This window comes from Mercurialis annua, linkage group LG8 (genome assembly GCF_937616625.2).
Source record: "Mercurialis annua linkage group LG8, ddMerAnnu1.2, whole genome shotgun sequence".
Lineage (NCBI taxonomy): Eukaryota > Viridiplantae > Streptophyta > Magnoliopsida > Malpighiales > Euphorbiaceae > Mercurialis > Mercurialis annua.
The window spans coordinates 38685043-38707499 of NC_065577.1; the positions used below are offsets into that span (position 1 = coordinate 38685043).

The 22457-nt window shown below is 32.6% G+C and overlaps 4 protein-coding genes across 5 annotated transcripts; 1 reads left to right on the forward strand and 3 right to left on the reverse strand.

The window, feature by feature from the left end:
• Positions 1-3530: 3530 nt before the first annotated feature.
• Positions 3531-4418, reverse strand: LOC126659476 (enoyl-CoA delta isomerase 1, peroxisomal-like). The gene has a single exon (XM_050352767.2). It carries the CDS (start codon positions 4354-4356, stop codon positions 3604-3606), a length of 753 nt encoding a protein of 250 aa, XP_050208724.1. The 5' UTR covers positions 4357-4418; the 3' UTR covers positions 3531-3603.
• Positions 4419-5323: 905 nt separating this feature from the next.
• On the reverse strand, positions 5324-10043 carry LOC126662228 (uncharacterized). Of its 2 annotated transcripts, XM_050356137.2 has the most exons (9): positions 9861-10043; positions 9637-9765; positions 9436-9551; positions 9140-9221; positions 8429-8488; positions 8247-8354; positions 7279-7324; positions 6845-7079; positions 5324-6031 (listed from the first exon to the last, which is right to left on the reverse strand). In XM_050356137.2, exons 1-8 carry the CDS (start codon positions 9927-9929, stop codon positions 6868-6870), a joined length of 822 nt encoding a protein of 273 aa, XP_050212094.1. In that variant the 5' UTR covers positions 9930-10043; the 3' UTR covers positions 5324-6031; positions 6845-6867. The 2 variants fall into 2 exon arrangements, with proteins under 2 accessions (XP_050212094.1, XP_055960032.1); XM_056104057.1 differs by lacking the exon at positions 5324-6031 and having other exon boundaries at positions 6478-7079.
• Positions 5598-6471, forward strand: LOC126662230 (enoyl-CoA delta isomerase 1, peroxisomal-like). Its single transcript, XM_050356139.2, has one exon. It carries the CDS (start codon positions 5598-5600, stop codon positions 6315-6317), a length of 720 nt encoding a protein of 239 aa, XP_050212096.1. The 3' UTR covers positions 6318-6471.
• Positions 10044-11243: 1200 nt separating the features above from the next.
• LOC126662159 (ACT domain-containing protein ACR9) lies at positions 11244-14359 on the reverse strand. Its single transcript, XM_050356049.2, has 6 exons — positions 14111-14359; positions 13560-13778; positions 13352-13457; positions 12205-12553; positions 11788-12072; positions 11244-11671 (listed from the first exon to the last, which is right to left on the reverse strand). Exons 1-6 carry the CDS (start codon positions 14265-14267, stop codon positions 11525-11527), a joined length of 1263 nt encoding a protein of 420 aa, XP_050212006.1. The 5' UTR covers positions 14268-14359; the 3' UTR covers positions 11244-11524.
• Between the last annotated feature and the right edge of the window lie 8098 nt (positions 14360-22457).

Here is a 22457-nt window from a genome sequence, read left to right on the forward strand (position 1 = left end):
CGTCGTTTAAAGGACCAAAAATATGTATAAAATAAATAGTTAAACGACTTTCTAAATATAAAATATTTGTTGAAATTTCTGAAAATATATTTTATATACCAAATTTTTCTTAAATTATATTTTGTCAACTTTTATCTACGTCTAAATTTTTAATTAAGGAAAAGTCGGAACGATATGCTCTCTCATATGATTTAAAATAGCTTCTACTTTAGAAAAAAGTTTGCATAGAATCTGATCGATCAAAGTCTTCAAAGACCTGTAATGAACATGGAGCGAGAAGACCATATTCCTCTGGAAAATGAGCCTCCTACTATTGACCTAGAAGACATAAAAGAATTACAAAAATTTATATTCAATTGTGGGGGAAAACCCGTTAATCGAATAAATTGTAAGGAACGTGGACCAATCCAATATTTCTTTTCGAAAATTAAATGTGTTTTCACATAATTCCTTCCAATAACTATCAAAAATATATGTACAATCAAATAGAATAAAAGACGGTTAGTTTATGTCAAAATTAAAGAATGACGTCGACTATTAGAGCCTGGGTAGACTATCTCAAGAGATGTGACCTGTTTTCTCGTAACAGCTTCTTGCTCTTGGAAATTCACCGGCACTAATACGTACAATTTTATCAGGAGCGTTGATAAATTTTCTATAAGGAGTGTTGGAAATTCACGGGCACTAATACGATGCTCGAAAAAAGAGTGGGATTCGAAAAGACATGGCAGGCTATAACTTATCAATCTGTGACGCTAACGCTATAAGTACAAGAGAAGGAAAGAAGAAAATCGCACAAAAAAAAGAAATGCAAAAAAATGGAGACTTCCTGAATATTTTTGTAGCTGTTTAGGTTGGGTAAACAAAACCAGGCAACCCAAGCAATCTACAAAAATATAGGGAGAACCTAAAAATAAAAAAAGAAAACATAAAGCTCGTTTGGGTTCTGTTCACATATAAAAACACCCAAACAAGCTGCAAAAATGAGCGGAGCAAACCGCGAAAACAAAGCAAATCACTGAAAAATCAGGAGTCATCCAGACACAAGCAGACAAGGTAACACCAGCAAAAAAAGAAGCAGAAAAAGAACACATACGGAAAATAACAACCATAAAAAGGTACGGGAAAATATGAAGTTGCAACGAGAATAACTAGGCATAAATACCTAGTCATCGCAAGAACTCGTGGAAGACTAATGATGGAATAAAACATAAAAAGAAAGCAAAGCGCCGAAACTATAAAATCCCACATCGTATAAGAAAGAAACACGCTGCGAACACTATAGAAGGGACATAAGGCCATATGTCTAAGGGTACAAAATATATCTAAAAACCATATCCCGTTACTCGAATTGATATCTACTAGCTATAGCTTCGGAGCGAATCCGGAGTCCCAGATCCGCTGTTTTCAGTTCTCTTCTCTTTGTCCCCTTTTCAGGACCCGAGACGCACGTCAGACATCGGGATTCATCAATTACATCAAGAATCTAAGCTCGGTTCGTTTACACTCCTATTTAATTCCCTTATTGCAACAAGAATGTAAGGATATTTCTTTCCCTATAATGGTTAGAAGGTGTTTTGCCCCGTTTTTCAGTCATTTTTTTTGATTTTTTCCTTTTCAAAAAAATTCAACTTTTTTATTTTTTAATATCTTGATAATATATATATATATATATATATATATATATATATATATATATATATATATATATATATATTAAGTAAAATTATGACTTACAATATATTCTTTAAGAAAAATAATAATTATTTGAAATTTCTTTTTAATAATTTATACATAATTATAACATTATTTATAAATATAATATATTTTTATATGAAAATATAAAATGTAATTTGATGTGGAATATAGTTTATTTTTTAAAAAATTAATCAGTGATTATATAAATGTATTTAATGAAAATCTGATGTATAGTTTTTTTTTTTGATGTAGTATAGTTATATTAAGTTCTAACATTTTTAGAAACTTAATATTATTCTTCCAATTTCAAGCAAAAATGGGAAGCATAGCACCAATCTGTTGGGAGCTTAATTCAATAACATATCGCTGATTTAGAAATCTACTTTATATATTTACTCCGGCTTAATATATAGTTTGACCCCTGAACTTGTACCCTTTTACCCATCTAACCTCCAAACTTAACGTCTCACCTATTGAACCCTTAAACTTGTTAAATAATCCGATTTGACCCCCGAACTTGATAAATACGTAAACATTGAACCCCTCCGTACACAATTTCTTCTAGAACGTTTCAAGTGACAGGTGGACACAAAGGGTTCAATATTTGCATATTTATCAAGTTCAGGGGTCAAATCGGATTATTTAACAAGTTCATAGGTTCAATAGGTGAGACGTTAAGTTTAGAGGTTAGATGGATAAAAGGGTACAAGTTCAGAGGTCAAACTATATATTAAGCCTATTTACTCCCACAACAATAACTATACAGTATGGTATTTTCTCAAATTTTAAAGTCAATTAATAAACATTTGATAGAAATAACTAATTCGAAAGTACCTGAGAATTTCAACTTCAATGCAATGTTAAAATAGAACGTTAATGTCATTATTTAGTATTAATTTTTAAAATGCAACTCCAATGCATTGTTATAATTTATGCTAAATTTAACATATGCATATCATCTTGTGCTAAACTACAACCTCTAATAACAATTCATTGTTAATTACAGTTTAGTACAATTATTTTTTTAAATTTATTATTTTAACAAATTTTTTCTTCTTTATAACTTTCCTTCATTTTAATTTTGCACTTCTTGTTTTTAATTTACGATTTTAATATAGTAAATAATACACTAATATAATAAAAAAATTAATTTATTTTTATATAATTTTTCGATTCTCTTAATATATATATTTTTTAAAAAATTCATTATTATATTAACAAAAATATAACTTTTGTTTAAAAATATATAATTAAAATAATTATCAAATAAAGAAACATAATAAAATTGAAATGTGATGTTAACTATAGCATTTTACTATTTTATTATGTCAAATTTAGCGTAAAAATAGCACTGCATTAGAAATGCTCTAATATTACTGTATTATATTTAAGTTATTAACTTATTTAAATTATTTTTAACAAAAAAAAAACTTATTTAAATTATTTACTTATTATTAATATTTTAGGTTCACAATTTCTTTTCAAATTGTCTCTTTGCCGATTTACAATATTTATTAAAAGGAAAAGGAGAATTTATGCCTCTATGGTTTGTTTTTAGGATCAAATAAGCCCTCAATGTATACAAAGGTTCAAATATGCTCCTAATGTCTAAATAAATAAACAATCAGGCCCCTGATTTGGACAACCAGGCCCCTAAAATTTCATTTATGCGTTAGAATTAGGGGCCTCGCTGTCAACATTTTAAGACGTTAGAGGCATATTTGAACCTTTCGGACGTTAAGAGCTTAATTGATAAAGCCAAACCATATGGGCATAAATGATCCTTATCCCCATATTAAATTAAGCATTAATAGATTTTTTAATGAAAAAAATTAAAACATATCTATTATATCTGTAAATAAAATGTACAGCGAATTAAAAAAGATATATCCAATAATCATATGCTCACAACTTAGACAACTTATTAGTATTATCCCCATTTTGCCCTTCCACAGTTTCATCAAACCCAATTTTATCCATCACCTCATTCAAAACGACCAATCTATTCTTACCGTACACGTGGCCATCCCATCCTCTACTAACCAACTCCTCCGCCAAAACCACCGCTGCCTCCACCGTCTTCTCCGCACTATCATGCGCCGAGTAAACAATCCGCCTCTCCACAGCCATCTCCGCCGTCAATTTCGCCGCCATCAAAACCACCTCTCTCCTCACACTGAAATCCCCAATCTTACACTTCAAAATTGAATCAAACCACTCCGATATTACTAACCCTATATCAACCTCACTCATGTATAAAAAGCCTCGATCTCTTCTCATCAGCACAAAATCATGAGTCAACGCGAAGATGAAACCAGCGGCTGACGCGTGTCCGGTCACTGCCGCGATTGTCGGCATGGGAAGGGAGATTAGGTTGGAGATGACGGATCGGAATTTGGATGACATGAGTTGAAAGCGGGGCAGTGCGGTGGCCGGTGATGGAGAGGATTGTTGTGTGGCCCATGCGAGATCGTAGCCATTGGAGAAGAATTTGCCGTGTGCGGTGGTGATTAGAACGGAGGAAGGGGAGGTTGGGACGGTGTGGAGATGGCGGAGAGATGAATTGAGAGCGTCGAGGAGGTTAGGGTTTAGGCGGTGGTCGTCGGTGCCGGTTAGGGTTAGGATGTAGATGTTCCCCCGCTTCTCTAACGTGCACATTTTTTTGTTTAATTTGATTATTGGCCTGCTGATTGATTAACGGATTTATTTTAGGATTATAGTTTTAAATAAGATTAAAATTATAATTTACTTGTAAAATATCAAAATATTTTAATGGTCTTGCCTTATTTTAATCGTTACCTGGTGAATGGTGATACAAATTTGGCTTTACCATTTTTGCAGTAGTTCTATACGGCAACTCTGGTTTGATTTTTTTTTTGTCAAATTATTGATTTCTTTTGACATTACGATTCTTTGTCCTCGAGTTTGTCTAAGGATACCATAAAATGAGAGTTAACATTTTATTATCTTAAAATATTTTTTATATTTTGAAATGTAATTCAAATTTTGAATCACCAATTAAAAGTTTGATCGTGTTTTGCATCATTATCAATTAATCGAATTTCAGTTGGATGAAATTTTTTAAAAATAAATTTCACGTTGAAACTATAAAATATGTTATGGTCTATGTTTTAATTTGAATTTAAAGCTTAATTTTATCAATTAATGGCTTATTTTTAAATATTTGATCTTTCTTAATATAGTATAATTTTTTTAAACTTGTTCTTATGAATAAAGGTAGATAATTTTTTAATCTTAATGAATTGTTTGAAACTTACAAGTTTATTAAATAAAATTGAGGTTTGATTAAGCTCGTTGGACTTTGTGAGCTTTTAAATGAGCGCCATGATGCCCAATTAATCAACTCCAAGAAAAATACTACTACCTCCGTTCTTTTTTATTTGTCCATTTAGCCAATATTGCACATACCAAAATAGTGCTTTTTTTATCTTAATTTATATAAAAAAATACGAATATAACCCTATTAGTTAATAAATGCCTTTTAATTAAAACATAGGGTCATTTATTAGGGATGAGTAAACTTGGAAGATAAGTAGCTAATATCACATGAAATTACTAAATGGACAATTATTTGTAGACAAATAAAATTGGCTAAATGGACAACTAAAAAAGAACGGAGTGAGTACTAATATATTTGGACAGTAGATTTCTGAGAGATACAAGTTAGAGTCAAGAAAAGTACTAAAAACGTACAAGAAATGAAAAGTTAAAACACTGAATGATGTGCAATTGTAGGGTTTGATAAGACTAAATTTAATTATTTAGTCAATTAAGCCGCCACAGAATAAATTTATGACCAACATTGGTCAATTAATCTTTGCTTCTTTCTTATATAAAGCTCCAAGCCATCACAAACAATTCTAGAGAAAAACAAAGAAATGTGCACCCTAGAGCAATCAGGCAGCATCTACATCCTAACCCTGACTGGCTCAGGCGAGCACCGGCTAAACCCTAGCCTCATCGACTCGATCCGGTCAGCTCTCGGTGAGCTTCGTGCTAAGCCAACATCTCCATCCTCAGTTCTCATCACCACAGCCCATGGTAAGTTCTTTTCCAACGGGTTCGATCTCGCATGGGCAAAAACCTCTCAGCAAAACCAACTCATGGGTACTAAATTCCAGTTACTTGTAAAAGAATTAATCTCTCTTCCCATGCCGACAATAGCTGCGGTTACGGGTCATGCATCGGCAGCTGGAATGATCTTAGCTTTAAGTCATGACTATATAATCATGAGAAAAGATAAAGGATTTCTCTATATGAGCGAAATGGATATCGGCCTTGTAATTCCTGATTTTTTCGTCGTGTTATTGAACTGCAAGATCGGAAATGCTATGGTCAGACGGGAAGTTATTATGACAGCGGTGAAATTAACAGCAGATATGGCAGTAACGAGAGGGATTGTGCATTCTGCACACAATAGCGCAGAGTCAACTGTCGCTGCAGCGGTTAGATTGGGAGAAGGGCTGGTTGCGAGAGGCTGGAACGGTGATGTTTATGGGAAGAATAGAATGGTGTTCTTAAAAGAATTTTTGGATACAATAAAGTCGGATAACGATGCAGCGGAGGAGGAGATGATCTCGACCCAGTCAAAACTGTGAAAAGCCGGAACAGGTGATGGCGGCTAAGAAAAATAGTTCGAAAATAAACAATTACTTGTGATGTAACTAGCTATAAGCTCTTTTGCCTCATTCACTGGGGCTGATATTACAATTATAATGAGAATTGCTGAATATTTGAGCAGATATTATAGACAAAAAATTATAAATAAAGATAGAATTGTAATTTGAAGCACTTGATGATGTACATAAATCCTAGAAATAATTTTATTCTATTTTTATTTCATTCTACATGCAATAACTGGACCATCAAAATGAACTTCAGAAAACCCCTTCCGTGTTTCTCTGACGTTTTTCTTCTCAAAATTCAATCAAAAAAAAGTTATAGCATTTCTAGCTAATCACATTACCCTATCAAGTTTTGTTTTGCTATATTTCAATGTAAATTATCATCGAACAGGTCAACGCAACCTAGTATCTGAAATCTAAATATTTGACCTATTTTGAACCAACCATAATGCAAAATATAAGCTTACTGATATAGCTTTCATAATGCTTGAAAAACTTACTCATCTAGCTTTTTGAGAGATCTTTAAAGCTTCTCAGAGAGTAGTTGTTTCTCTTCCTCCTCTATTCGTTGCAACCATTTCAATCCGAGATCACATCCTGCTTTTGCTGCAATCCGGAACTGTTCTTTTGCCTTCTCTATTGGATTCATCTCAGTTATTTCAGCATATTTTGCTTTTCTGGCAGATGAATTCCTCTTTATATTGAATTTGGTTAGTGATTCTGGGACTTGAGCACCTGTAACACACATCCTCTAATCAGAATTAAGCAGCTTCTCCTATATTGCCAGCAAAGTTTTGAAAGGGTCTTTTGAGAATGTTACGGGTATTATGTAAAATTGACTCGTCACATATCAGAAGGAGGCAATATAAGACATAAATTAGAGCCTCTGAAGTCTGACAAGATGAGCAAACATTTAAAGGTCAGACCAACTAACCTCTTAGGAGGAGAGACCCATATGCCACAGCTGCACCAGTATGCCCCTACAAATAGTGCTTATATAAGAATAAATTTATAGGAATTTGATGAACAAATCCAAATAATAATTTCAGTGGAACTCGAAATTCAGCCTCTTCGATAATTTCCCAGCCAAATAACAACCACTTACCATCCCACCATCATAAATACTATGCAAATATATCAGCTTCATCATTTTAAGCAGCTACTTCAGCGGAAAACCCAACAATATAAGAGATTACTCGAGTAATAATGGGTAGTCTACTCCTAGATAGTATCTATTAAATCAGGCATCAATTTTGGAATGGGGCAGCACTTAGCAGTTTAAATTAAGCATAACTATCAAAGCTCGTTTTTTTGATCCATCAATATCCATGTTAATTGGCATGAATAAAGTGGTCTCCTACTACATTTCTAAACCTTTTCCATATATATACAACAAAACTTATGAGTTGATACCTATTATCAGACATTCTGTTTTCAAATGTTAGCAGTTTCATCAAACAGTTCACAGAAGCATCACGATTTACTTAATTGATACCTAAGAAATAATTTTGAAGTAACTTGCCCTTTTAAATTCCAAGGTATATCCAGATATTTCCACACCAACTAGTCCCAAGGCAGTTAAGTTCCCTCAAAGTTAATAGTGAATTTTTGTATTAAGTGTTTGCGCCAACCTCGTGTGCACTGAAGCTATGTTGCTTGTAAGCCAGATAAATAACACTTCAAACTTTCTAAAAGCAACGTTACGCGCAAACAGCAATCAAGGAAAGTTGCTATTTAAAGAGGTATCCATTAAACTTTAATGTCCAATTATCTTAGAAATGTTAATTATAAAAATTAAGATTGTCAATCACTGTAATCAAGATTAATGCATTATTAACGGAAGAAAACCCTTCATGCCAAATCCTTTAGGCCTCTATGTAGAATTAAACAATTTCAAGTTACCTTTTCTGATGCCCTGTGAAAACACCATAAAGCTGAGGCAACATCTTTCTTCACGCAATCCCCAGTCAAATATACAGCCCCAAGAAGATAAAGGGCACCTGGATGCAGCTGTAACACATGAAACTTTATTAAGAATCTAAGACAACATGCAAACATGAAATATATGCTTTAGGCAAACACACCTGGTCAACAGCCTTTTCCAAATAGTAAAATGCTTGTTGATCCGATTGGACATATTCATTCTGTTCAAAAACAAAAAGATTCATCAAGTACCAACAAAATGATATTCATAACTAACAAATTACCATAAAATGGTTGTCCATCTACCAAGTTCCCATAGTCAATATTAAATGTAAACATCTAAGACACCAAGCTATCCTTAGCATATACTTACAATTATAAATAGAATTGTGAACAACAAGTCTCAATAGAGTAAGTGAAACGTAAATAAGAAAAGACATATTTTCTAAGATCAAGCTATATGGATTAAATCTCCAAAGAGTTCATTGTCGTAGGCTACTCGATTTTGGCTTGTATTTACTCGATTATGCAAAGCTGCCTTTAAAAGCTAAAATGACTACTAAATTACTGTCTTGTGAATTGTGATGGAGTAACGGTACTCTCGGGTATCATATCACATTTTGCAAATAAAATTGTAGAAGGTCTTCGCCTACTGAATTACACAAACTTCAATCGCCACACCAATCAATTTTATCATAAATTCTCTCATAATGAGAGGACCTAACCTACTTAATGTCAAACTCCATACGCATAGTTGCAGATTCTACTCAAGTAACTTTAAAACCTTCTGTGACTATCAGTAATGCATATTTCTAACCATAGTTTCGTCATACACAACATTTTAAACAAAAATCAACCTTTGCCTAACCTACCTCAACTCTCAAACGACAACCTAATTCATACTGTGCATCAGGATCGCCCATATCCGCAGCTTCCACTAACAAAGCAGCTCCCCTGTGAACACACCAGAAAAAAGAACAATCATCAAACTCTATCGCAATTGATTACTTAAAAACTAGGTAGCACGGACACGGGACACTTGGACACGGACACATAAAACAGTGTTATTTTAAGGTTTCGTAAAAATGAAGTTTGATTGAAAGAAGTGTCCGTGCTACCTGAGTAAAAACACTGTAAATAAATGTAACAAGAATTAGATCAAACTCACATTGCTTTACAAGCACCAGGAACATGATACTTCAAATGCAATTTAGACAACCAAAACCTCGCATGTGTATTCGAATTATCCGCCTCTAATGCCAATTCAAAATTCTCCTTCGCCGTCTAATATATCAGAAATACAATTTTAACTAGAAAAACTAATAACTCAAATAAATTTCTTAAGTAAAGTGAATTAATAATTAATTACCCTAAGCAGAGGGATTAAGCGAGAATCATTAAGTTCACAGTAATCAATAACTCTGTCTACTTCCTTCAATGCACTCCATCCCTTTGCTATGAACTCCATTGCTGTCTTGTTTCTACTGTGCATCTCTCTCTTTAAATTAACAAACAATTTAATTAAGATTAGTTAATGAAAGTAAGGGTAAATTAGTCCAAAAAATAAAGATTAGGATGATAGGAATGACTTACGTAAGGATTAAAGAAATTAAGAGAGTGATTAAGCAGAGTTTGATTCTTCTTCACGTATTGTCTCAGCATTTTTACTCAGTTGAATGAGAATTTCATTGAGGAATTTTATCAAACAGATAATGAGTGTTGTTATCAAACCCAGGTGTAAAGCGACGTCGTTCAATTCGTTATTTGTGAAAAACGGATCAGGCATATGAAATTTTTGTAATGTATGTTTTAAACGGCGTCGTTGGCGTAGAAAGGAAGAATAAAAAAGTGATGGTTCCGTTAACACAGCCCATTGGGTCATATGGACCCGAGTGGCACCGGCCCGTTATACTTCCACTGCCAGGAGCGGGAGGTACTCGCTGCTCTGTGAAACCAGCCTCACGCAGTACCCTCCACTCTAGGGACCAGGTGACCCAAGCCTTCGCTCAAATCACATGGCCCAACTCCTGGCTTGGAGCGGGCGGGCCAGAGATTAGCCAGCAACAAGCCCAACCCGCTGAGCTGAAGCAATGTCCCATCACCCTTTTGCCCTCACTTGAGTTACAGGCCCTCGTTGGTGAGCCCGGCGATGGAAACATGCTTTGATTTGATATATAAACAAGATAGAAGACAATCTATTATTCGATGTGGGATTTCTCTAACTTTTGTGAAAAGAAAAAGCATAGGCGATGATTTCTCTTTTCTATAAGAAAGCAATAGAACCATAGGAAACGAATTTTCATTTCCTCATAATTTACTACTGATAGCTCAAATCTTAAAGCTGACTGCACCTTAACTGCTATCATAATATCACTTAAACTACCCATCTATCACCTAAACTATCATATATAATACGATAAAAATGAAAAATTAAGTATATACCCACATTTAATTGATCTCTCGTCATTAGTTAGAGCTGAAATCATAGGTACTAATGATAGGATTTAGATGCATGACATTTTATATTTATCGAATATTTACGTTCTATGTTGCATGCATACTATCTAGAAGTTCCGTATAAAGAGCGGAACAATGATCATCGAAAGAGTTCAAAAATTACTAAATATGAGACAAGGGTAAGGGTGCAGTCAGTTGTTGGGGAAAAAAATTAATTGAGCATCCCGACACCATTACATTAATGCTAGATCTATGAAGTTTTACATTTCGGAACTGTTTTTTATAAAAATAATATTGTCCAAAAGCAAATGAATTTTCTCTGATATCATATCTGCAAGCCAGTCCAGTATGTTGGAAGTCCAAATTTTCAGATGTCCTGATTTAAACTAAATTGGCAGGTGACTTTACATTTTAATCCTGTTTAATACAATTTGCTACTCCATAGCCTTAAGGCCAAATCATTAGGTATACTTTCTCTATTCTACAAACACTTTTCATATCTTATTGTAAATGAGCTGATTACTGCAGGAAGAACAATAACATTAAAATATTTACAACTCTCAATCGAAACTAGTTTCCCACAAATAATCATTAACAAGTTGTGATTATGTGATCAAATTGTGATACATGGTTGAAGCCAAGAAAAGTCATGAGACAATCCTGGCCATACATCACGTCATATCGCTAAACAATATTCACTGCTGGTCCAGACTCCAGAGGTACTCAGATGCTCAACTTGCGAGGAACTGTGGGATGTCAAAACTATTTTTGTCGCCATGATGATCAATACTCGAATTGCCTTACCAGCCCATCAGTGTTCTTCTAACTCTATCGACTATGCGTTTTCTGGCTTGCGCACATGCTAATGGAATTTCACAGTTTTCGTTCAAGAGAAATCTGTATACTTCCCATTGTTGATCCTGAGTTGCGTGTCTTGCGATTTCAGCCTAGCATTAGCGAAAGGAAAATGAGCTCAATCAGCAAAAAGTAAGAGGACGAGATAATCACTCATAGTTTAGATATATTACGGAACAGAATCGTGATGCATAAATCATATTCTTACCGAGAAAATGCATATTCCTAATGTTTTCAGAGCCAAAGTAACATCGTAGAAAACACGAGGTCTTCCTTTCCCAGATAACTCAACAGGGTTAGCAAGCAAGAGTTCAGTATCAGGACCACGGTTTGCAACAATTACTCGAAATGGATGAAGCATCTCTGTCTTTAAACGAGAACACAAAGCAAGTTGCATCTTAGGATCTAATATCTTATTTCCATCAATTTGCTGAATAAATAAATCCATACTCCGGTACCCTTTGACACTTGAAGAAAATCTACCATAAGTTACCTATTCGAGAAAAATACAAAAATGCATTAGCAATAGATAAAGTTAACTACAGAAAGCACAAGAGAGTCCATTTACGAATTGACTGCATGATGAACATAATGAATAATTTAATGAAAAGCGTGAATTAAGTACCCGGATATTGCAGTCCTTTGATGTTCTCAATATGTCATAGAATAGGCCTTTCTGATCAATACATTTTATTTGAAGTAATGTATGAGCTGGACTCATTTGGTTATCTACCGTAACAATGGCCTTCTCTGCTACTTTACCAGCGCCAAGTGACTGGTTAACAGTTTTCTCTTCTAATTGCTCACAGCTAAATAATTCCTCTGCAATTGGCTGAGGGAGGGAGGACAAAGACTGAAGACTTTCATATTCAGGTCCTGCTAGTTGAAGCTCGCAGCTGATGCAATACTCTTTGAAAACTGTGGCCAGATGTCTACACGTATCACTTTGCCTTTTTTCTGTGTGTAAAAGATCCCTGATACGAGAAAAAATATTATATGATAAACCACAATCACCTAGAAAAATATGAATACTTGCATGGAATAAATAAGCGCATATATTCACTTGGTTTTCAAGTCCAGATTTTATCGCATGCCATGTAACAAAGGATAATTGCAAGATCCAATAAGCAGTTTGCTAAAATCATGAAATGCCACAGAAACGGCAGACTCAGGCATGCTTTGATTACGAGTTAGTTTTTACCCTTTGTTTGGCTTAATTCTACTCTGGAGTTCATTCATTTTCAAATGAATTCATTATTACATTAAGTCATAAACATTACCGATTCTACAAAATTTTAAAAATAGATTTCCCAAATGAATTTTAAAGTAAACCAAATACAACCTATATTCATTTTTGTGGCATTCATTTGAACCAAACACACCAAAATATGAGAAGAAAAAAAATCCTCCCAAAATGTGTTTAAAGCAGCAGCATGAGTTTTCACCAGATAATGTACCTCTACTAACAGAATATGCCTGCTCTTAAAACTTATCATTTTCTTAAGGCTACACATTTATCCATCTCAATTATGCTCGATGCGGTACCTTATGACCTCAATATAAAGCAGGTAAAAAAGCTAAGACAATTCTGATAAGCTTGCAAAGATTGAACATATGAACTTTCACCAAAAAAGATAAACGGCAGAGAACTAGACAAACTATACAATATCACATGATAAGGCAATACAAGAAGCCATGATTAGATTATTAACACATTTAATCAAAGTCAAATTGAAGCAGTTCTCTTAGAAATCAAATACAAGAACACTCACAATTCATCTGTAATGAAGAACAAGTCGAGAACTTTCCCGTCGGGCGTTGTCATAACTTTCACTCTTTGAATTGAAAATTCAAGCTCAGTAAGCACTTTAGCAACATCTACATAAACCAAAACAAACAAACAAACAAATAAAAAACTCACAACATCCCAACCAACCAACCATTAAAATCAAACAAAACCAAGTATGCAATTCTCATTACCATGAAGCAATCCTTTCCGGTCAACGAAACAAAACTTCAAGAGATACAATGAAGGCACTGAAGTGACACTAAACTTCTGATCAAAGTAAAATGGACCCAAACAAGGAGGTGAAGCATAGGAAAGCCTGTTCTTTAAGCTATTCCAATTAGGGTTATGTAAAGCAGAGTGTGGTACCACCCAAAATACCATGTAACACCATCTCCCATCTGTTGAAAAATCTGCACATTAACACAAAATTCACATCATTATTTCAAATTAATTGAATATAATAAACCAAAAACTATTTCATTATAGCAATTAACATAATAAAAAGGTCATTAAAAAATGAATCTTTACATTACTCTACCTATAAATTCAAACTCCAAAAGCTATAAAGATAGTATAGGTACGCGAAACAATGTTATTTTAAATTTTTCAATGTAAAAAATGAAGTTTCGTGTGCGAAATGGAACAAACGGGACACATTGATTGAACGAAGTGTTCGTACTAATACCCAGAAAGCAAATAGATTCTTTGACTATAAAAAATAACATATAAATATATTCGATACCTGCACGAGTAATGGAGAGGCCAAATTCAAGAATTATGCGGCAAAGGTCAGACCCGAGACCAGCTTTATCGGGGCAATTAACGGTAACGACGGTCGGGTTGTCGGAGTTTTTGGATTGTTCGATTAAAACGACGTCGTCGCAGCCGGGAATACCCATGGCAGGGTATTGTCGGAAAATGATAAGCTTTTTTGTGTAAGGTGGCGGTGGTACTGTTGTTTTTTGGGTGTTGGAAAGCGGTGGAGAAAAAAGAGGGGTAATAAACGGCTTTTGTTTTTGAGGCTGTCGGTTAAGGAGGGCCCACAAGAGGAGTTGTGTCCGAGTCAGCTTTTGTTTATGTGGGGACATCGTGTGTGTTTTTGGCAGGTTGTTTGTTATGCTAAAAGAAGGGATAATTGCACAAAAGCTCCTTATGTTTGATGGATAGGAGAATTTAATCCTTGTATTTTGATAAATACCTATTTGAGTCCTTCATATTTTGGTAATTTTATGGTTTTCCAATATATCATTAGAAAAAGATACCTTGTTTAGATCTATTAAACCAGTTTTATTGATTGTGTTAACTTATTTAGTCAATAAATGATTTTTTTTTATTTATTTGTAGTTTTTTTTTATGAATAATAGCAAGTAAAAGTTACTTTATACTTTTTTTTTAACAGAGATAGATTAATTTAAACTAACTACATCTACGACATTACAAATATATACAAATTATACGCCATTCACGCCGTGTTACGTTGAATACATCGCTTTACGGGACTCGCCATTGTGGCGGGACGATGCCGCATCCGTCGCTTCTAACGCTTGTAGCCTTCTCCATAAATCTTCAATAATCTTCATCTTTTTTTGTCCACAAGGGGATTCGAACCCACGCCCCTTGAAACTTGATGCCTCACTCTTAACCAACTGAGTTAGAGATCATTGGCAAAGTTACTTTATACTAATTATTGAGTATGTTATATAAGAAGATTATCGTAAAAGAATTTCAAAATGCTACCAGGTTATCATTTTTTGTATGGCTATTTATTTGAATAGAAAAATCATTATATTTAAGAATTCGGAGTTACCATATATGGATGAGCATTTGGTAGGTTTAATTAAAAACGAACCAAAATCTCCAAAAATAAATTAATAGATTGAGCAAATGCTCAAATTGAACCGACCAAATATGAATTTCTAACCAAAATCAAACATAAAATAATCTGATGTATAGGTAATTCGACGGCCCGGTTAAAATCGAAATATATAAGGAAAAACAAATTTTGGTTTTATTTCCTCGACTTGATTAGTTTAAATAATCAAAATCTTAAACCGAACCGATAACCAAAAATTAAAATTTAAAAATTTAAAACCGAACTGAAACGATCAAAAATCATCAATTTGATAAGTTAAGTCGGTAGGTCATATTTTTTTCTCAACCTGTTACCAGAACTATCTTGTTGGCCTATTAAAATAATTATTATTTTGCAAACTACAGTAATTACTTCAGTAAAGATATTAGTTTAAGTGATTGAATCATTTTATTTATTTAATTTTAGAAAAATAAATATGATTAAAATAAAATAAATTATAAATTACTTATGATATAGTTTGATGGTATATATATGTTGAGTTAAAAGCAATTAGTCTACTTTAAAAGTGTATACAGTCGACCCTCTAATAATTAATATTTTATAAATTAATAATTCTAATAATTAATAGAAAATTTAGAGAACCAACTTCGTTCCACGTCGGATAATTAATAATTCTATTTTTTAATAATTAATAGAATTTAAAATATATTCTACATGAATATTAATTATTAGATAGATTTTTTTAAAGAAATATATAACAATTGATGATTTATTTGAGGTAATACTAACCTTAATTCATAAAGTGAAAGTTAAAATACTATCAAATTATGACTTTTTTATTCTTTTGAGAAATTTTAAAAGAAGTTATTAGATAAACAAATTAAAATAAGTAAAGTATATCTCTAGTATAAAAAATATTAAAAATTATTTTACTTTATGAATACAACTTTTTAATAATTATTTTTTAGTTTGATATCAATTGATATTTTTTAAATTGAATATAAAATTATTTCTTTTAAATTGAGTGATTGTAAAGTGTATTTAGTTAATTTTTTTATAATATAATATTAATATTAGGTCTATTGATGTAGATGCTTTAAAATATCTTTTATAATTTTTTTATATAAATTCAATAATTTTAATAATTAATAAATTTTTAATCCACCATGTGTATTAATTATCAGAGGATCGACTGTATATACTCCACTTGCTTTGGTGATAATAGAGTAAAGTTAAACCATAACATTAGCCGACAGTTCAATTAATTGGTAAAATTTTAATAGCCTCATGTTTCATATGATGGCGGCTTTGCGCGTACAAATAATTTTTTGGCCAAACCCATATGGAGGTCTCTTAACTACGTATTTTTTAATTATCTGGTCCATATATAATTTTATATCCACTTAAAATCCCTGAACTTATTGCTTTTTTTTTAAGAAACCCTTTTTTAACATAACCGTCTGCGCGTGCTTTCAGTCTCCGTTAAACCAACAGACCTCGCTTTTAGTGGATACACGTAGGAACATGGTGCTGATAGGATCTGGGTAATATTATGGGTATGGGTCTTGGGTCATGAATTCTTGGTCGGGTCAAAAGGTTATATTATTTTCTTTAGAACACGATCTTTTCCACAACAAAACTGAGATATAAAGACATAGATGCACCGACGCATAGAAGAAAAAAACGTATCATGTCTCAAGTAAGAGGATGTGAAATTAAGAATTAAGAGGAATATATAGGCCCATTTCCTGTTTTAATGTGCCGAAGTGCATATTTGGAGTTGATGCTAAAGTCACGATGACTTGGTTTGAGAAAAACCCCAGTTGAATGTTATTTCATTGCTCAAACTGGAAGGTAAGTCTCTTGAGCATATGGATTTTTCATTTGGAGAGTGCGTTTTATTTTTCTTGATTTAGGGCTACAATTAATTTTATAATTTTCTAGGGTTTCAATAGCTACCAATTTCTAAATCTTATATAGTTTGAGATAGTTGTGGATTATAAATAGTTCTTATCTCAATTTTATCTTTCTAGGGTTTAAGATTGATTTCTAGGATTTCAGATTAATTTCTATGGTTGTAAATTGATTTCAATTTCTGAATTTCTTTCTCAATTTTCATGGTTCATGACTGTTATAAATGACTGAATTTCTATCTCATTTTAGGGTTCATGAATGTTATAATTGGCTATTTGTTGAAGAGAAGCATATGTTGAACTTAATGAATAAGAAAGAAAAGGAGGCATTGCAGAAGGAAGGCGAAGACATTAACGGGGATCTATTTTACCAGAAGTTTTGGAATGACAAATGCAATCATCTGGAGAGTCTGAATTTGAATAACTAAAGAGTAACTTTTTTGAGAAGGAAAACAAGAAACTGAAGTATGAGAAAGCTGTGTTCAATTCTATTTTCGCTGTTGTTGTATTATGCTTGGCTTTATTGTTTGTGTTTTAGGTTTATTGCCTATATGTATGAACTTAGTTAAGTGATTATAGTTGATTTTAAGATAAAAACTCTTGATGTATTCAATCAACTGAGCCTATTTGCAGTTGATTGTAGGAAAATCTTGTTGTTTTGTAGTATAATATAGTAACTACTTATTTTTAAGTTATCCTATTATGAAAGTTGTTTGCATATGTTTAACTGATTGTTTGAAAAGAGAGTAATTATTATCAAGGGGGTGATCTGTCAATTTATTTACACACATAAACATTAAATTAATTTGATACATCATCCCCCACACATAATTAATTTTAAAAATAATAAATTAAAAATTCTAATTAATTTTAATTATTCTTAAAGTAGCTCTAACTAACCCTAACACACAACCTTTGCACAGCCTCCGCCGCCCTTCAAAATAACCTCCTTCTGTTTCATATTACTCCATCTTCAACACAACTCTTTAACATCTAATTTCCGAACGAAAACTGCTACTACAACCGCTGCAACATTGGATTCAAGCCATTTGTATGAGTTTTGCAAAACTCGGAGATCGATATCTCACCCGGATGAACTCGGGAATCGACGGCGACGGATTCAAAGTTTCCGAGCCTGTCTACTGTGCATCCGAAGAAGTCGAACTTGAGACCCAGATTAGCGACGGTGGCGGATGCGAAGGACATGACAGAGGTGAAAATAGATTTGTGTTCAGTTATTGTGATGATGGTGGGTAGATAAGTTGCAAAGGAGAGGAGATGGATTTGTGCTGTGTACTGGGGATTTTCAATATTGGATTCTTCTTAATTGATGGTGTGGAGATAAGTTTCTAAAATGACTTTTTCTATCAATCTTGTTTCAATTTCTGTGTTGAATTATGTACTGGGATTGAATTTACACATGATTGATAGTGGATAAATATGTTTCTAATATGTAGAGTTCAAAGAGGAATTCTCTTTTCAAGTAAAATCTGGTGTTGTGTTTGATAAGATTGGATGGAGAATGAAGGTTTAAATTTTAAGGTAAATTCGATTTGGAAAAAAGAATGTTCAGATGAAGACATAAGGTTGAAGATGAATAATTTAATTTTAGGATTGTTTGATTTACTAATTTGGACAAATGTAAAAGACCGTGTTTTAGGGTTAATTTAACTTAGTTTAGGTTAATTAGGGCTATTTAGGTCGATTAGAGTTAATTTTAAAATTATTAAAGTCAATTAGGATGTTAATTAATTATGATTAATGTTTATGTGTTAGATTAATTTAAAAAATAATGATGTGTCAAATTAAATTAATGTTTATATGTGTAAATAAATTAACACATCACACACTTGACAGTAAAACTAACTTATGTTAGTTTGTAGTGTTTTTTTATACTTTTTGAAGTCGTTAGGGTCATATTTGAGATCCGAAATACATAAGGTGCCAACAAGAGACACGAGTTATACATGAGGGTCATATTTGCCCCTTTTCCCCAATTTTTAAGAAATTTACTAAAAACATACTTAAAGCATGTCTTTATTTTTACTTTAAAAAGCTTGAGTTTTTGATAAAAATGGGGTTTGTTTCTTTAGATTTGGTTCGGCTAGAATAAAGGAAGAAGAAAGGGACTTTTGTTTTTTCGGCTAATTTTTCTACTCCAAAGAAAATGGGAGAAAAAGAATATATAATAATAGAAAATTATGATAAGAAAATATTAACTCAATTTTTCTTTTCCTAATCATTAATACTCTCTTACTCTTATGACATCTCTTCACATGCAAAAAGACATTGTGTCCACCTAAGTGTCTTATTCATGAATGTTCTTTTTGTCTCAAGTCAACAATTAACATATTTCCATTATTTATTTTTACTGTTTTTGAGGTTCCGCAAAATCTTTCTCGAAAAATACTTCCGCATTAATTTAATCTCTTACAAGGTCAAATCTCATATAAATATATTTATAATTTACCTTTTTAACGTTTTAATAATTTAAAACGATTTTATTCTTTTATGGCCAAAAATTACGAAATTACCACTCATGCAAAAATAACCAAATCACGTAGCCATGCACACGTAAAATTTAATAATTAAATCTAGCACCATAAATAAAGCAATCACACGAAATTAGCAACCAAATATAAAATTTCTAGGTCGATATCCCATCGCTACTAATTTCCAATTCATCGTATTTCCAAAAATTCCACGTTTAAAATATTAGGGATATTACATTTTCTTACATTTATGTTTTTTTTTATGAAAATATTATACAGTCTCTGGACAATTCTTTTCAAGGAAATTTGTTTTATATTTTTATTGTATTACAAATAAGTTAAAGCAGCAAGAAATGAACAATTAGCAAGAGGAAACCATAAGAATTTGACTCGGTTACTGTCTCCTTCATTTAGAGGCGGAGCCATATTGAGGCGAGCTGCAGCGGCCGCCCCAGTTGGCAAGAGAATCAATTAGCAAGAAAATCAATTTTGTTATCAGTTTTGTTTGAAAGAACTAACAAAATAAGAAGAAGAATACACTAGTCTATTTGAAGTTTTTTGAAGCGTCATTATAAAATTGGAGTGCAAAAATTTATTCCTTTAAACTATTTCACTAACATAGAATTAGAATGAAAAGAAAACTAAATTATCTATATGGTCGTCTTCTCTAACAATGATTAAGAGGATTAGGACAGTTAGCTTAATTTCTTATCTCTGCATCATCAGCATTTCGACCTCCATCAGGTGTTGTTTTTGTATCCCAAAACTCGAAAATTTTTCAGAGTATAAATAAACAAGGTGCAAGCACTAGACAACAAAATGTGAGTAAAATGTTTTCTAAACAAATACCAACACCCGCAAAAAATGTTGTAAAATTGATAGTTAGTATGGGTTTAACAAGTTTGGACAAGAAAAGAAACCATAGAGAGAACAAAAATATTGCGAATAACATTACATTAACTATGGCTTCAGCTAAAGAAATAGGTCTTATAATATTTTGGGCACTTGCATGTTTTTGTACTTTTTCTGGTGGTTGGACGTCCTTGTTTGCAACGGGTTGACTTAAAACTGAAGTCAACTCGAACACACTCAAGACAAAAGATGAGAGAGATTTGTCTAAACACTAGGGGTTTTATGTCATGTTAGTTCTTCATGCAGCTACCATAGTTTTTTTTAATCTTCTCATTATTTTAATTTTTAAAGATGCATTTGGTTTCTTGACAGAAGCTAATTTGCTTGAGGATAAACTAACAACTTTTCTCAAAACTCTGATGGAAATTTTTATAGTTCTGATAGTGAGAGTCATTTACAGAGCTATAGGAAGCGAAATTGATGTCTTTCTATTGTTGGCTATATTTGGATTTGCTCTGTCTTCATTCTGTTGGTCCAGAATGGTGAGGCCTTATGTCACCACCGGATTAACCACATTTTTAGCCAATCTGTGATTGTGTCTTGGTTTTACTGCTATTTCTAAGCATAAAGATGTTATTCATATTTCTATTTTTATTGCATGTACCATTTGTGTTTACTTGATTAAGAACCTCTTTGAATATTTAGATGAGAAAGAGCGAAGAATTATTGCTGCGGCGGTTGCTGCGACTGCTACCTGAAGGTGAAAACTAGGCCGAAATGGCTGTACTATCTTAAGGGTCCTCTCAATTTCAGCAAATCCAGTCTCCAGAAGAGTTCAAGCTATTTTCAAGTTACTTTGCTTTAATTTCCTATTATTTTATTTTAGATTTCTGAATTTTATTAATCTCAAATCAGTTGAGATTATTATCTATGTATTTCTTTATTTCGAATATTATCTTAATTTGGTTTTAAAAATGTCTGAATATTATTATCTTAACGGGATTTACTCTAATTTTATTGACTCATAGGCTAACACATAACGAATACTGGTGCATGCAAGAAAAAAGAAACAACATTGACTTTTGAGAAGCGCTGCGTGAAAAAGAATGTTTGTTTCTTAAAAGGTTTGATGATGTGAAATAATACACTTCATTAATCGTGTTTAATTCTTCATCTTCATACACAAAAAATTGAATTAATTAAGTTTTGATGTCAACAAAAATATGAATTGATTAATGTTAGAATTATTTCTAGAATTCTAATTACTTTAGGACTTTAATTTATCTTAATATGTGTTGGATGTTGATTATGTCATTATTGGATCTGTGTAGGAAAAGAAAGTCTAAATCCTTTTTGGATTTGAACTTCTTATTCCTTTAACCTATTTAGAACCTTATAAATAAACAAGCTATGACTTGTAGAATTTAACAGTGTGAGGCATATTAGTATGACCAAAGTATTATTTGGGTTTATTGTTGGGTTTGGGCATTAGAAAAATCTCTACCGTTCTTTTGTATTCTTCATCTATTAGTGAATAAAACTTGTTCCTTCCCCCGCGGAGTTGTCATTGACGAACCACGTAAATTCTGTGTTTGTTTTTAGTTCGATTCTTTATTTTGCCATAAGCTTGATTTCCTAATTTATTTTCTGCTATTCCGTTGCGAATAATCTCACAACAAGAGGTATCAAAGCAACAGTTCTGATTTGGGATTTATTTGAGAAATGTTTTTTGATATGGCTATGAAAAATTTGAAATTGAGAAGTTTGATCGCATCAAGAGTTTTATCTTATGGTAAATCAAGATGCGAGATTGTTTGACACAAGCTGGATTGCAAAAAGCATTATAGGAGAAGGAAAAGCTGTTAGAGAAGATGATTGAAGACGAGATTAAAGATTTGGATGAGAGAGCTTTATCTACCATCCGACTATGCTTATCTGATGATATTTTGCGTGAAGTTCTACGCGAAAAATCCGCTTTGGATTTGTGGAAGAAACTTGAATCTCACCAGTAAACTTGTT

What these genes read in the sequence shown, in the direction of transcription:
- LOC126662159 (XM_050356049.2), bottom strand. Translation starts at nt 14,267, where the DNA reads ATGGGTATTCCCGGCTGCGACGACGTCGTTTTAATCGAACAATCCAAA. An exon ending in CCGGAAAGGATTGCTTCATG is followed by an intron (nt 13,458 to 13,559) that starts GTAATGAGAATT and finishes TGGTTTATGTAG; the next exon opens with ATGTTGCTAAAGTGCTTACT. An exon ending in TAGGAATATGCATTTTCTCG is followed by an intron (nt 11,672 to 11,787) that starts GTAAGAATATGA and finishes CGCTAATGCTAG; the next exon opens with GCTGAAATCGCAAGACACGC.
- LOC126659476 (XM_050352767.2), bottom strand. Translation starts at nt 4,356, where the DNA reads ATGTGCACGTTAGAGAAGCGGGGGAACATCTACATCCTAACCCTAACC.
- LOC126662228 (XM_050356137.2), bottom strand. Translation starts at nt 9,929, where the DNA reads ATGCTGAGACAATACGTGAAGAAGAATCAAACTCTGCTTAATCACTCT. An exon ending in GCTTAATCCCTCTGCTTAGG is followed by an intron (nt 9,552 to 9,636) that starts GTAATTAATTAT and finishes CTGATATATTAG; the next exon opens with ACGGCGAAGGAGAATTTTGA. An exon ending in TGGAAAAGGCTGTTGACCAG is followed by an intron (nt 8,355 to 8,428) that starts GTGTGTTTGCCT and finishes CATGTGTTACAG; the next exon opens with CTGCATCCAGGTGCCCTTTA.
- LOC126662230 (XM_050356139.2), top strand. Translation starts at nt 5,598, where the DNA reads ATGTGCACCCTAGAGCAATCAGGCAGCATCTACATCCTAACCCTGACT.